The sequence below is a fragment of the Zootoca vivipara genome, chromosome 10, assembly GCF_963506605.1.
Source record: "Zootoca vivipara chromosome 10, rZooViv1.1, whole genome shotgun sequence".
Lineage (NCBI taxonomy): Eukaryota > Metazoa > Chordata > Lepidosauria > Squamata > Lacertidae > Zootoca > Zootoca vivipara.
This window is the reverse complement of record NC_083285.1, coordinates 43,061,258-43,075,196: the sequence shown is the minus strand read 5'-3', so window position 1 is coordinate 43,075,196 and position 13,939 is coordinate 43,061,258. Positions and strand designations below refer to the sequence as shown.

At 47.0% G+C, this 13,939-nt stretch overlaps 1 protein-coding gene across 1 annotated transcript; it reads left to right on the top strand.

The window, feature by feature from the left end:
• The first annotated feature begins 2,214 nt into the window (after positions 1–2,214).
• Positions 2,215–13,552, top strand: TAB1 (TGF-beta activated kinase 1 (MAP3K7) binding protein 1). Its single transcript, XM_035127256.2, has 11 exons — positions 2,215–2,284; positions 4,346–4,482; positions 4,764–4,917; positions 5,127–5,213; positions 6,176–6,314; positions 6,646–6,759; positions 8,661–8,772; positions 8,885–9,029; positions 10,317–10,539; positions 10,905–11,061; positions 12,190–13,552. The coding sequence occupies exons 1-11, from the start codon at positions 2,252–2,254 to the stop codon at positions 12,395–12,397; spliced, it is 1,509 nt and encodes a 502-aa protein (XP_034983147.1). The 5' UTR covers positions 2,215–2,251; the 3' UTR covers positions 12,398–13,552.
• Positions 13,553–13,939: the final 387 nt, after the last annotated feature.

The window sequence follows — 13,939 nt, the reverse complement described above, 5'->3', positions numbered from 1 at the left end:
AAGCATATTTAAAGCACATGATTTCCTCCCAAGAATCCTGGACACTCTAGTTTGTTAAGGATGCTGGAAATGGTAGCTCTGTGAGGGGGAACTTCAGTTCCCAGAATTCTTTGGAGGAAGTCACAAGCTTTAAATGTGTGTTGAATATGCTTTAAATATATAGTGTCGATCTGCCCAACAACTCATACTCAGCTGGTATAAACAGATTTGAGTGCCACCTACCCCTTTCTAAAAATTAGCCATGAGTTAAGGCTCTGTAATGAGTAGTCTTCCCATATAGCCTGTGGTTGCTGCTGATTAATGCCTCTAGCAGTGACATTAAGATGTCCTGTACATACCTATTTTGGGAATTGGCTACATTGAACTCGGTGGGAGTTTGAATAAGCATGCAAAAGATCAGGACACACTTCTGCCAGTTTGTTTCAGGCTGTTGGCTGTCTGTTTCCAGGCATAATTCATGGTGCTCATGCTAAATGATTCAGGCCCCAAATATCTGAGAGACTGCCTCCTTCCCTCCATTGCCTTCAGGTGTTAAAATCAGCGGAAGGGGCCCACTTGGTAGATCCACTACCCCCAGAAGTTCAGAAAGTGGTGGCCCCCAAAAAGGGCATCATTCTCTGTGGCAACCCCTGTTTGCTTCCCACAGAGGTGCTTCTGGTACCTTCACTGCACAACTTTCAGGGAATGCTGAGGTAACATGTCTTTACCCTGGCGTTTGATGTGTGTTTTCTGAATCCACCTTATTCCTGTGACTAATTTGTTCTAACTGTTTTTAATATTGAAGGGCAGGCAATAAGTTTATTTATTTAGGTATTTATTTTATATAATCTCCCACTCTACAGTTGCTTAGCAGTAAGCCCTATTTAAATCAGTAGGGCTTGGTTCTGAGTACACCAGCTTAGGGTCATCCTGCATAGGACACAGGTAACCATGGTAGCTTGAGTAGCGTAGGCTTCCCTGGCTCAAAACATTTTGATCTCCCAGTAGGTGACACTTATATAACCCAAGTGAAGTAGCTGAGTGCAATAAACTTTATATGAACCAGGGGTTTGCACAAGAACAAATTCTCAATTCCAGGCTTCATTGTACTGGATGCTTCCTAGTTCATTATGTATGGCTGGGACTGCCTCTTAGATCACCTGCCTGTACCACCGCTGTTTCTTAAACCTACCTCTTCCCATGAAGACCATGGCACACATACGCACGTGTGTGTGCACGCACGCACACAGAGAGAGGGACACACAAACACAGAGTTCCCATGTCCTACGGATTCTGTTGTCAAGTCTAATTATCCATCATCGAAAGAAGCTTATATTCTTCCTCTGCTTCCATCTTCCTCCTGTTTCAAATGTCAAGATTGTAAGCTCCTCAGGGCAGGGACACTCTGAAGCAGTGCTACACATATTGATGGTGCATAGGTGGAGCTACAGCGCAGCCAGTCACTTCACCACTGATGACGTTCACCACAAATATGGGACAGATCTGTACAGTATAGCCACAAAAGCTCAGTGCGTGCAAAGGATTCAAGATTATGCCTTTGCTACAGTCATGGTCACAACCAGTCACTGGTCTGAGTCGTTATAAGGCAACTTTCTTTGTTTTCGGGTGTGTGTGTGTAAAACTAAGATACCAAAGTAAAACTGGCACATTGCTGCCCACTGCACCCTTCCATCACCATCGAGAGCCTCTCTGCCCCACAGCCCACCCCCTTCCAAGAACGGCTTGGAGAAGTGGTTGCTGCTATTCAACGGCTACTAGTCCTCATGCGGTCGTTCTGCCACCTCCAGGATCACAGATGCCTCCTTTTGGATTACTAGCTGCTGGGGACGAGCAGCAGGAGGAAGATATGGAGCTCACGCCCTGGCTTCCCAAGAGGCGCCTGTTTGGCCAGGGTGGGAAATAGGCATAGCTGTCAAGTTTTCCCTTTTCTCGCGAGGAAGCCTATTCAGCATAAGGGCTCCTCTTATGTTCTCCCCGGACTACGCGTACAACCCACCCGCCGCGTCCCCTGGAATGCCTGCAATTTAATTTTTTGACCTGACACAGAACAACTTCCAACAAGTGGGGAAGAAGATGTGAAGAGTCAGTCGCCTGCGATGCCTCCCTCCGTCCTCCTGGGGGCGCTGTGACCTAGGGTTTTTTTTGTGTGTGTTTTTAAGGCGCGACGCTACGCTTCCTGTCCACGCTCTCGCCTGCTCCTCCTCTCCCTTGCCAGGGGAAGGGCGGAGGTTGATATTGCTTCTGCTTAAAGATGGCGGCGGCGAGGAGGAGTCTCCTGCAGAGCGTGAGCAGCCGAGCCTGTTCTAAGGGGGCGCTATGGGCGGGAGCTCTCCGGGGCCAAGGGCAGGGTTCGGGGCCCATGGGCTTCTCTGTCGAGGAGGCGGCTCCTGTCTTGGGAGCACAAGGCGAGGATGGTAGCCTGTGAGCGAGAGAGAGGGAGGGTGCGAGAGGCGGGTTCCGTGTATCTGTGCAAAGCAGGAATGGGGAGCCTGTGGCCCTCCAGGTGTTTTGGGACTCCAGCTCCCATCAGACCCAGCCAAAATGCCCCATGGAGAGGTGTGGTGGGAGCTGTAGCCCACCATCCTGTGGAGGGCCAGGTGCAAAGAAAGAGGCGTGTTGCTCTCCTGCCAGAGCGAAAGGAAAACAGGGCGCCTTGTGCCTTTAAGAACGAGGTCAAGGGAAGGTATTTGGGACAGATGCAGCTCAGAACAGGAGCATTGAAAAAAGCTGCACTTGTCAGACACTCTCTGCAACACGGTGATATAAGTCCTGCTCTCCTCTGCTTCTGGTTAACCGGCGGCTCCATGGGGGACCTATGACTCTCCAGAAGTTGTTGGACTCCCATCACCCCCTCCATCCCCAGTGCCAGCATGGCCCGTGATGGGAGCTGTGGTCCCCACAAAATGGGCGAGGCAGAGGGACAGGTTCTCCGTCCCTCTCGTGTTCCCACTGCTATCATCATCATTAGCACCACTAGCTGCATTAACACCATCCCTGCAGGCTTTAGTTAGACTTTGGGGAGCCAACCAACTAAGGAGATTTTCCCCTTCCCAATAGATGTAGCGAGGAAAGCGGGGACTCATTCATTGACTTGCTAGATAAAAGAGGGACATGTACCTTGCAAAGCAGTTTGTGAGTCTCATAGCTAGATCTTTTGGATTTAGCGGGCCTTGGAAAACAGTGTTTCTCAAATCCCTGGCGAGCCACAGTACAAGGTGGGCTGTGTTCATTTAGTGGGGTGTGCAGACCTTTTTCAGATGTTGGCTTTCCTCAGCAAATCATAGTCTTTCTGTGGGTGACCAGCATAATGACATGCCAAATATCCATATGTGAGGTGGAAATTGGGCCACTCTGCATCCCAATCACTGCTGGTCCAAAGGTTCTAAAAAGATTAGTATGTAGAGAGAGTAACGGTTGTGTAAAATCAGGGACAGTAGCTCCAAACCCGTGCAAAACAGGTGCCTCTTGTACAAAACTCTTCCTATGATGCTTTTGGGGCAGCTGATATCTGGATGACCCCTTCTAGTCCCATGGTTCTGTAGAAGGACAGAGTGATGTCACTTCTTCCGCAGACCAGAGGGATGGTACAAGTTCCCTACTGTGAGGGTGGGGGACCTTTGGCCCTCCAGATGTTGCTGAACTGCAGTTCCCATAAGCTTTGGCTATTGGCTGTGCTGGTCAGGGTTGAAGGGAGATGTCGTTCAGCAATATCTGGAGGGCCAAAGGTTCCCCACCCCTGCTGTACTGGGAAAGGAATGCTACCCTTTCCCCTTGCAGGAAGAGCTGGTTTACATCCCTGCTGCTCTGTAAACAAGAGTTGTGGCGTCCTGAAAGGCAGCTATTTAGAAGGCACAAGGAAAGTGTTCAGAAATATGTACCAAAATATCCGAATTATACGCAGAGAAGCATTTATGTGGCAAGAAAGCTTTACTTCTCCAGTTACAGTCATTAAAATGCATCAAACCTATCTGGCTTTGCTCTGCAGAACCAGCTACGTCTCTGAAATATGTTTCACGTCTCTTTTGGAACCTAATGCTAGATGAATTTTGTGTGTGCTTAATTTGTGGGGAGAGGTATGAGTGAAGGAGGACAAGGAAGCTGGGTTAGCAAAGAAGTAGCAGGAGGAGAAGTGTGGGCAGGTAAAATAAAGTATATAACTGAATAAAAAAGAAAGGGAACAAAGGGATCAGCTGCTAGTGGGAAAGGGGACTCAATAAAAGATTGTCAGCTATCTTAAATTGGACCCTAATTGGGAGGCTAACTCTTCAGCTGATGTATAGTCATTATCCTTGTGGCGCTTGCTGGAAGAAGTTCATTGGGGCTTCTTTCTTACTCTGTTATCCAGGAGCAGCAACCAAATTGGACAGATGACTTGCCTCTCTGCCAGCTCTCCGGTGTGGGTTCAGCTCCTAACCGTTCCTATACCACAGATGGAAAGGGGACAGAAATTCACCCCTTAGAGGATAACTGGCTGAAATTCAGGTAAGCAGCCTGTAGATTTGGGTGGAGCAGGGCAACAGAAATAATGGCATTCATTCAACAAGCCCACTTTAACCCAGCAATATTTTTGTAGGGGAGGCCAACTCCCATCAGCCCCAGTTAGTATGACCAATTTGTCAAGGATGATGAGAGCTGTATTTCCGCAACACCTGCAGGGCATCTCATTAGAAACTCTTAATTTATTGAATGACCTGTGGGCCAGGTTTTTACTCCCAAACCACAGGCCTTTAATTGTCCCTTCCCATCCTGACCCTCTTTGGCAGGAGTGAAAATGACTGCTACCTCTATGGGGTCTTCAATGGTTATGATGGCAACCGGATCACCAATTTTGTGGGGGAAAGACTCTCCGCAGAGCTCATGTTGGGCCAGCTGAATGCAGACCATGATGATGCTGATGTGCGCAGAATACTGCTGCAGGTAATGGAGTTTTTTCTTCGGAAAAAAAATCAGTCATAAATTGGTGCTTCTTGTTGTAATTAAAAGCTCCTGAGTGATTTGCATAACATACAAAGTTTTGATGTTTTATGCAGGGAGAAATAAGTTTGGGGGATTCTGTGTAGTTAGCAGTTCAAAGTTTCTGTTCTAATACATAATTTTGTGTTGTCTACCTTCTGGGGCCTCTTCAGGCTTTTGATGTGGTGGAAAGGAGTTTCCTGGAGTCCATTGATGATGCACTAGCAGAGAAGGCCAGCCTCCAGTCCCAGCTGCCAGAGGTAACTTCTCTTCCTAGCCTTAAGGAAACATCATTGAATTCAGGAAGTGTTAACAGTGCACTTTCTTCTTGGAAGGACCTTGGAGCCTGCTAAACGAATTTGAAAGTGCGTGTTGGGAGGCAGGTGGCAGCAGAACAAGCTTACTCCCATTTGCAGCATTTCATGTTTCAAACTCCCACCTTCATTGGTGCTTTTTGAAGAATTGGTGGTGGTCTCAGAAACACTTAATGGCAGAGCAGTTAAAATTGGGACCTGCCAGAGTTGATGTGGCTCCTGCAGTCTGGGGTGGAAAACAGTCAGTGCAGTGCAGCTCATCTGTTCATTTTGCACTATAGGCACCAAACGGCATCCTTGTACTGCTCGCTGAATAATACAGAAGGGATACCAATCCTTTGGTTTCCTGTGTTCAAAATCACTAAAGTGAATTTCAGTCCGCACTTCACCTATAAAGCATGCCTGTACGGCGAGAAAAAAATCCTTTCACAACCCTGATGAAAAATTTTTAAGGAGTGGCTGATTATGTTGAATGAAATACATTCTGTATTATTTAAGAGCAGGCATAGGCAAACTCCGGCCCTCCAGATGTTTGGGACTACAATTCCCATCATCCCTGGCTAACAGGACCAGTGGTCAGGGATTATGGGAATTGTAGTCCCAAACATCTGGAGGGCCAAAGTTTGGGGGTGCCTGTTTAAGAGTAATCTGCCCAGAGCCTGTCATGATGCTGTACAGCTGTTTTAATGTGAAAATGGCAGACTCCTGCAGTACTTTAAAGGCTACTGCATTTGTTATGACACCAGCTTTTGTAGACTAGTGCCCAGTTCACCAGATGCCTGAAGCTGGCAGGTACCTATACACCTGGGTGGGTGGGTGCAAAAAGTGGGATCAAATGTTTTTGGTATGTCTAGAGAAGGCTACAGAAATATTGCACTGATAAATTTTTCCACTACCCTGTATTCTAGGGGGTGCCCCATCACCAGCTGCCTTCCCAGTACCAGAAAATCATGGAACGGTTGAAGGCTGTAGAAAAGGAGATCTCTGGAGGGGCCATGGCTATTGTGGCAATCATCCTCAACAACAAGCTCTACATCGCCAATGTAGGTGTGTTCCTCTTCAATGCCGTTTTTGATTTGGGCACTTCCTGGTCACAGCACTGAAGGGTGAAGAGTTAGAGCAGTTGCAGCTGGGTTACTTTATCCTCTTTGCACAAGAGTAATGCTTCACTGACGTCCTTACAGAGCCACTAAACCTAGTTGCCTGGGTAAATACAACAGGGAAAACGGGAGAGATGAGACGTTGGCATTGACAAGCACCGCTTCCAGGTTTTGCTGGGGAGGTGTAGTACTGGATTGCACTTCATAAGTGTGTGTATTTCTCAGGTGCCTCACTTGTCCCCCTTTCCACCTTTGCAAAATGCACTCCTCCTCCACAGGAACAAACCGGGCACTCTTGTGCAAATCTACAGTAGACGGGTTGCAAGTGACACAACTCAACATGGACCACACCACAGAGAATGACGATGAGCTCTTCCGCTTTTCGCAGCTGGGTGAGTGTTACGTTCCTGGAGCAGCAGAGAAGTAAGTCTGGGAGAGGATGGGCCTTGGTACACAACTGGGCCAACAAAGCAGGGGTGGCTTTAGCTTTGGCCCTCCAGATGTTATTGGGCAAGAACTTGCATCATTGCCAGCCAGTGTGGTCAAGGGTCAAGGAAGATGGGTGGTGTGCAGTTCCTTAATGTATGGAGGGCCATGGGCTCCTCAACCGTGCAATAGAGAAAAGGCTGCCAGAGAGGAGACTTTTGTGGCAATTTCCCCACCTCTGTAGCACATCACTATCATTGGTGGCTTTTGTGTTTACCAAACACAGGAGTGTTTAAATGACCAAGTTACAGTGTTAATGTCTCCTCTTCCCCATAACAGGGAATACATGCTGGATATCAGAAATGATCAACAACTGAGGGATGAGAAGTAGCTTTCTTACTTTTTCCTCATACTGAATCTGGGTGGAGAATTGAGTCGGAGAACAAATAATAAAAATAAAAGCTGACAAATAATATACAAAAATTTCAAAATTATATAAACAGATGTAATCAACAACTAAACAATTCTGCTGTAAAGTAAACAAGCAAAACTACAGCAACAAACATTAATGTTTCCAATTTAACTAACTTTCTAGGTAAAAACAAACAAACAAAATTTAACAAATTAAACAGCCAATGCTTTTTACCAATAGTTCCCACCCCATTTTTCACTTGCACTTACTCCATCTCTGCCTCTGACACAAAGAGGGCCCCAAACTGTGGCTTTTGAGTAACTTAACCTCTTTAGCGCAGGCTCTCCAAACCACCCTGGCTTTCATGCTGAGCTGAGTGGTATGTATTGTTGCCGACAAGCATTGATTGCATAAAAAACCCCTCCCATGCCTTATCCACAGTAGCAACAGTCATGGGTTGTTGTGCATTAACTGCCCCCTAGAGGGCGAGCTGCTAATAATTGGTGTATGCTTCAAAATATGACAGTGGCTTACTCGCTGCCCTAATCAAGTTTTGAACTCTTCAAAATACTTGGCCATCTGCATCAGTTTTTTCGCCGAACGGTTATGAGACCAGTTCTGTTGGAATCCTTGTCCAAACTGAAATCCTGTTGAGGCCCTTAAGGAGAGGGCCCCACCAAGGAGAGCCCTCCAAACTTTCTTCTTTTCACCATTGCAGCCAACTTGCACACCTGCATCACACTCTAGTGGAGCTGTGAATGCTACTGCTTGCTTGCTTGCTTGATTGCTTGCTTGCTTGCTTGCTTGCTTGCTTGCTTATTGGTTTGCTTTTTGGCTTTCTGCAGCAGCAGCTGGTGCTACTGGTGGTGATTTGCAAAACTCACTGTAACAGGGGGGCTGTAAAGAGTGTCTTGCCCATGTTCCCTCCCAAACCTAGAGCCAGCACTGCAGCGGACTCTTCTGGCACTTTAAATAGCACATTTTTAATACCATAAGCTTTCATGAACTAGATTCCACTTTGTCAGAGGCAGGGCATGTAATCCTCTGTTGACATGGGTGTAGGAAAATAAAATTATTGGTTTTTTTTTACATGAAATCTACCTGTTGGCTGAGGGTAATTCATCCTGCACTGTATTCCCCCAAAAAGCTGATGCCAAGATGGCAGTTGATACTGAATCGTTCTCATAGCAAGTTCAGTTATGAGTCTCTGACCACTTCTGAATGCATGTGCAGACTTCCTTCCTTGTGTGAATATATTACAGATGAAAAGCTCCTTGCTGTCCTCCATTCCTTAGTTGAGTTTATTCTGCCTTCCCTCATTCATCAGCTTTTTGTTTCAGTCAAAATGCCTGTTTAGCTGGGGGTAGGGTGGGCTTCCTCTTCTTGCCTTGGAATATAACTATAGGACACATTTAGCATCTGCCTGAAGTCAGTGAGCTGATTCTTTATCTGCAGGTTTGGATGCAGCAAAAATAAAACAAGTAGGAACCATATGCGGGCAGGAGAGTACCCGGCGCATCGGGGATTATAAAGTCAAATATGGCTATAGTGATATTGAACTGCTGAGGTGAGGCAAGGCCCAATACTTGGTCTTACTTTCCTTTCCTGTCTTTGCTTTTGAAGACATAGCTGTCTCTGTCGCTCTGTCCAGTGCTAACTTAGTTCTTCTCCCTTTGAAGTGCTGCGAAATCTAAGCCAATCATAGCAGAGCCTGAAATCCACGGAGGGCACCCACTCGATGGAGTCACGGGCTTTCTGGTTCTGATGTCAGAAGGGCTCTACAAAGCTCTGGAAGCAGCTCATGGGCCTGGGCAAGCCAATCAGGTAAGAGCGCCAGAGCAGTTTTAAATTGACCTTGGAATCCTGGGCAGGTCTTCAGACTGACTGTGTCTACACAGCGTACTTAGATGCACCCATCATTAGATTTGCAATTTGCCCCAGAGTGTTTGAGCTCTCTGTGCTCATAGGCCCTTCCGGGTAGCCCTAGGCTACAGAGACAAGCAAGGCTAATAGTTATAAGTACATAAAATCCGTTGCGCAGGAGAAGGCTGGAGAGGTGAAGAGGCTTCCCAGGGACAACTTTTTCAGGGAAGTGAAATTATGACCGTGCAGAAAATTTCCCTCTACTTTCCATCCCTGCTGCTCCAATCAGTGGCTCTGCCAGGAAGGAATAAGGAGTAGGTTCTGGTCCGCCTGCTGCATCTATTGAACATTGATCCAATAGTTCAACTATGGGACTCTTTACTATAGGAGTTGGTGGTGGACACCAGCTTGGAAGGCTTCGAAAAAGGTTTAGATGAATTTATGGAGGAAGATAAGGCTGTCAGTAACTACTAGCCACAGAGGCTATGTTCTGCCCCCACAGTTGGAGGCAGTATGCCTCTGAATGCCAGTTGCCTTAAATCACAGGTGGGGAGAACATTTTGGGCTTCCCATAGTCATCTGATTGGCCACCTTGGGAATGCTGGGCTTTTGGCCTGATCCAACACCGGATTTTCCTTTCTTATCCTTACATTTACGTCCACCATAAAAAACTGCAGGCTTCTCTTTTCCTCCACTTCCAGTTGCAGGACAGGGAATGGAGGAGGCAAGAGAAGGTAGTATTTAATGCTGCTTTAAACCCCCCCCCCCAACAAAAAAGCAAATGTAAAAGTTGCAACCCACAAGGGTGGACATGAAAGCCTCCTGTAGGAATGCAATGAATACCTTCACCATTTGAACACAATGCATCTTTCAAGTAGCCGAACAAAGGCACCCTAGAGAGTGACCTGTTGCAGCCTTTCCCCTAAGGCTGATTACTTGGGTGCCCTTTAAATGTTATCCCAGCTGTTTGGGAGATGCTTATCCATCAGAAGCTTCCAAGCAGCTCCTGTGAGAATGTTTGAAGGACCCATGCGCATGGGCAGGGCCACATTGCGTGGTTTTTCCCCATGGAATCAGTCAGCACAGACTTGCTCCACCTGGTAGGATGCCACTTCCATGGAGAGAGCTGCCCCAGTCAACCGGGCAGTTGCGTCCTTTAAACATTAGCCCAGCGGCGTACATGGCTGGGAGAATATCTGAAGAAGCAGCTCCGGTTTCCCCACCCCTGAGAACTCTTTCTCTTTCTAGGAGATTGCAGCCATGATTGCCACAGAGTTTGCCAAACAAAGCTCACTGGATTCCGTGGCTCAAGCAGTCGTGGATCGAGTGAAGCGCATTCACTGTGACACATACGCCAGTGGTGGGGAACGGTCCAAGTTCTGTGCTCGGCATGAGGACATGTCGCTGCTGGTGAGGAATTTCGGGTACCCGCTGGGTGAGATGAGCCAGCCCACACTGACTCCGACACAAGGTATGGGGGAGGTCGCAAGGCAGATCAAAACTCTTCTGTCCAACTGTGTGTGTGACAGATAGATAGGCAGGCAGGTGTGCCTGCATTTATGGTGAGCTTGTGGGTGCTGAATTTGTAGTGTCTCTCTGTGTGTGTGTATATATGGATGCTTGGGTACATTGGCTGTGCTCTTTATTTGCATGTGGCCCTCAGGGATGACTGAGCATTAATAAGCCAGAAAAGATTCATCATCCTTTTCTTAGAGAGTGATCTTTGTCCTTGGTGTCCCAAGAAATTCTTCCCACTTGTAGAGTGACACAGGTATGAGGGTTTTCTGAGAATCTTGTCCTTCCTAGTGCTTACAATGTTTTATTCTGCATGTTCAGGAGGTCGAGTTTATCCTGTGTCAGTGCCGTACTCCAGTGCCCAGAACACAAGCAAGACCAGCGTTACTCTATCCCTTGTCATGCCATCCCAGGGTCAGATGGTCAATGGCGCTCACAGTAGCTCCACGTTGGATGAAGCCACGCCCACCCTCACAAAGTAAGTGCCCCTTGCTCAGATCAAGTGTCCTTTTGCCCTCCTTTTTGCTGGAGGCAACATCCCACTTCCCCTGTTAGCTGCTTCTTAGGCCTAGCAGTGGAGACCTACTAGCTCAGGCATCCCCAAACTTCGGCCTTCCAGATGTTTTGGACTACAATTCCCATCATCCCTGACCACTGGTCCTGTTAGCTAGGGATCATGGGAGTTGTAGGCCAAAACATCTGGAGGGCCGCAGTTTGGGGATGCCTGTACTAGCTGTTTCACTTTTAAACCCATATGATAGGGGCAGGCAATCTGTGGTCCAGTGGCCTAATCTCAGAAACCCTCTTTAGATGATGAGCAAGTTCTGTCCCTCCCTCTTGAAAACATAACCATGTCATTCATATCGGTCAAAGCTCAGCTAAGAACAAGCTGCTGCTTTTTAGCTGCTCCCCAGAGAAAGAGTGGGTTGCCTGATTGTTGCCCAGAAAAATAGAGCACTGGTCCTGGCTCTTGGCTGATTTTAAGTGTTGCTTCCTTTGACTGTTCAGGGATAGGGACAAAAATATGAGCATGCAAAAAAAAAAAAATACCCACCCTGTATAGTTGTAGAATGAAAAATCAAATCTATTAGCAGTATTTACTGGAAGTTCCTCTTCATCATTATAAAAAAGCAGAAGTGGCTTGGATAAGAAAGGAGAAACTTCTCTGTGTTACACACAGGTGCAAGAGGAGAGGCTTTTTATTAATAGACTGTATATGCATTTACATTTTTAATGCCCTCTTCACACTTAAAGATGTTCCTGCATTCATGGTGAGCTTGTGGGTGCTGAATTTGAGTTTGTGGGTGCATTTTGCAGGTCTGTGTACTGATATAGGTGCTCACATCAGGCAACTGGGATTGTCTGTGATGCTCTGTGACAGCCTTCGTCAACCTGGGCCCTCCCCATGATGTCGGACTGCAACTCCCATGAGTTCCAGCCAGCATGGCTAAGGATCAGGGATGATGGGAGTTGTAGTCCAACAACACCTGGAGAGCTGCAGATTCCCCAGAGTTGAGGGGGGAGGCCTCAGATTGCATTTGCTGTGTCACTTCTGCCGACTGAAGTTTGCCTCTCTTTCTCTTTCCCTCCCTGGCCGCGTCTGCAGTCAGAGCCCAACAGTGACCCTCCAGTCTACCAACACTCACACCCAGAGTAGTAGCTCCAGCTCAGATGGGGGCCTCTTCCGTTCTCGCCCTTCCCACTCCCTCCAGCCGGATGAAGATGGGCGTGTGGAGCCCTACGTGGACTTTGCAGAATTCTACCGTCTCTGGAACATGGACCACAGTGAGCAGGGAGCGCTCACCGTGCAATAATGCACCGAGACCAATCCCTTCGAACCCCTATCAGGTTGGGGGGGGGGGGAATGGAGCCTGGCAAGGCAGGAACAGTTCACCCTTGACAGCCCACCTTCTGCCATTAAGGGATGAGGTTAATGCTGGGACTGGTCGCTCATAGCATTCGTTTTGCATCAACTTGTCAGGGCATGTTAATACGTCCCTTTTCTAAAGGTCCCTTTCACTGTGAAACCTTGTGGGCATTAGAGAGGGTTGTGACCAACCTCTCCTGCACCTCCAGTATTACAGACAGTTGCTCTGCTGCGGAGAAGATGACAACTCAGATGTCTGGCAGGAGAGGTACTTGGTGCGCATATAAGCTGCTGCTGGAGATTTAGGTGTGCCTCATGATACTGGTGTGTTAAGTCGATGAAACCTCTGTTCTGCAGAATAAATGGTAACTTATAGCAAACGCTCTGGCCATTTATGTGATGTGAGTTTAAGAAATGGTATTAACCTCAGCTACCTAGGTTTTTAGTCGCCTTTGGGGCCCAAGACCTAGATGGAACAGGGCAGGTGGGCAGGCAGGCAGGCACACACAAACACACAGACAGTTCCTCTAATGCATCATCTCCAGGTGTCATTTCCAGTCTTTAGAAACAAACATGGAAGGTGGGGGTGTTGTCTTCTGTACCCAAGATGTCACAGCCACTGTTAAATGCTTCCTTTTGTATCCAAGATCACAGTAGGGTGAAACAGGCAGCATTAGAAAGATTTGGAGCCGGATCTAACCACCTCTCTGCCTCCTATCTGGGTGTCCAGAAGATTCTCCTGACTTCCTTTGAAGAAGTGGCATGTTTTCCCCCATAATCATATACAGGTTTTTGGAAATGCTTTGTTGCTCTCAGACAGTCATCAAGTAAGAATTCCTTCTGGGAAAGCAGCTTAGCAGACCCACCATGCATGCATGCTAACAGGAAAAACAGCAACAGAGGGACTACTATTGTAGACTTCATGGCACCAAGTGCCTTGGACTCCTCTGGAAAAAAGAGCAGGATATAAATTTCATTATAAATAAAACAGTTTTAACTTTTTCTTAGAGTTTCTAAACTACTGTTAATTTTCTTTGCTGGTTTTATTCTGGTTTGTTTTACAAGGTTGTTTTTTTAAATAAAAAACAATCTTGGATTTTCATTATTCTTTGTGTTCTATGGTTCTTACCTTCTTACCTTTACTGCAGAGGTGCCCAGCCTGCACCCCTTCAGATGGCATCAATTGACCCCCCAAGAGCCACAGCCAGCTTGACCAAGGGGCAGGGATGATGGGAATTGTAGTACAGCAACATCTGGAGAGATGCAGGTTTCCTACACCTCCTTTACTGTAACTGCCCAAAGAACTTTTGTTACTGGATGATGTGGAAGTGTTGCAAAAAAAGAAGCAGCAGCTAAATTTAACTGCAACGAAACCCAAACCAACTTTGTGCATCTCTCAGAAAGGTGAGGCCAGAAGGAGAAAGAGCCAAGAGGTGGCACTAGCAAAATATAATAATAATTTTTATTTTTTATTATTTATACCCCGCCC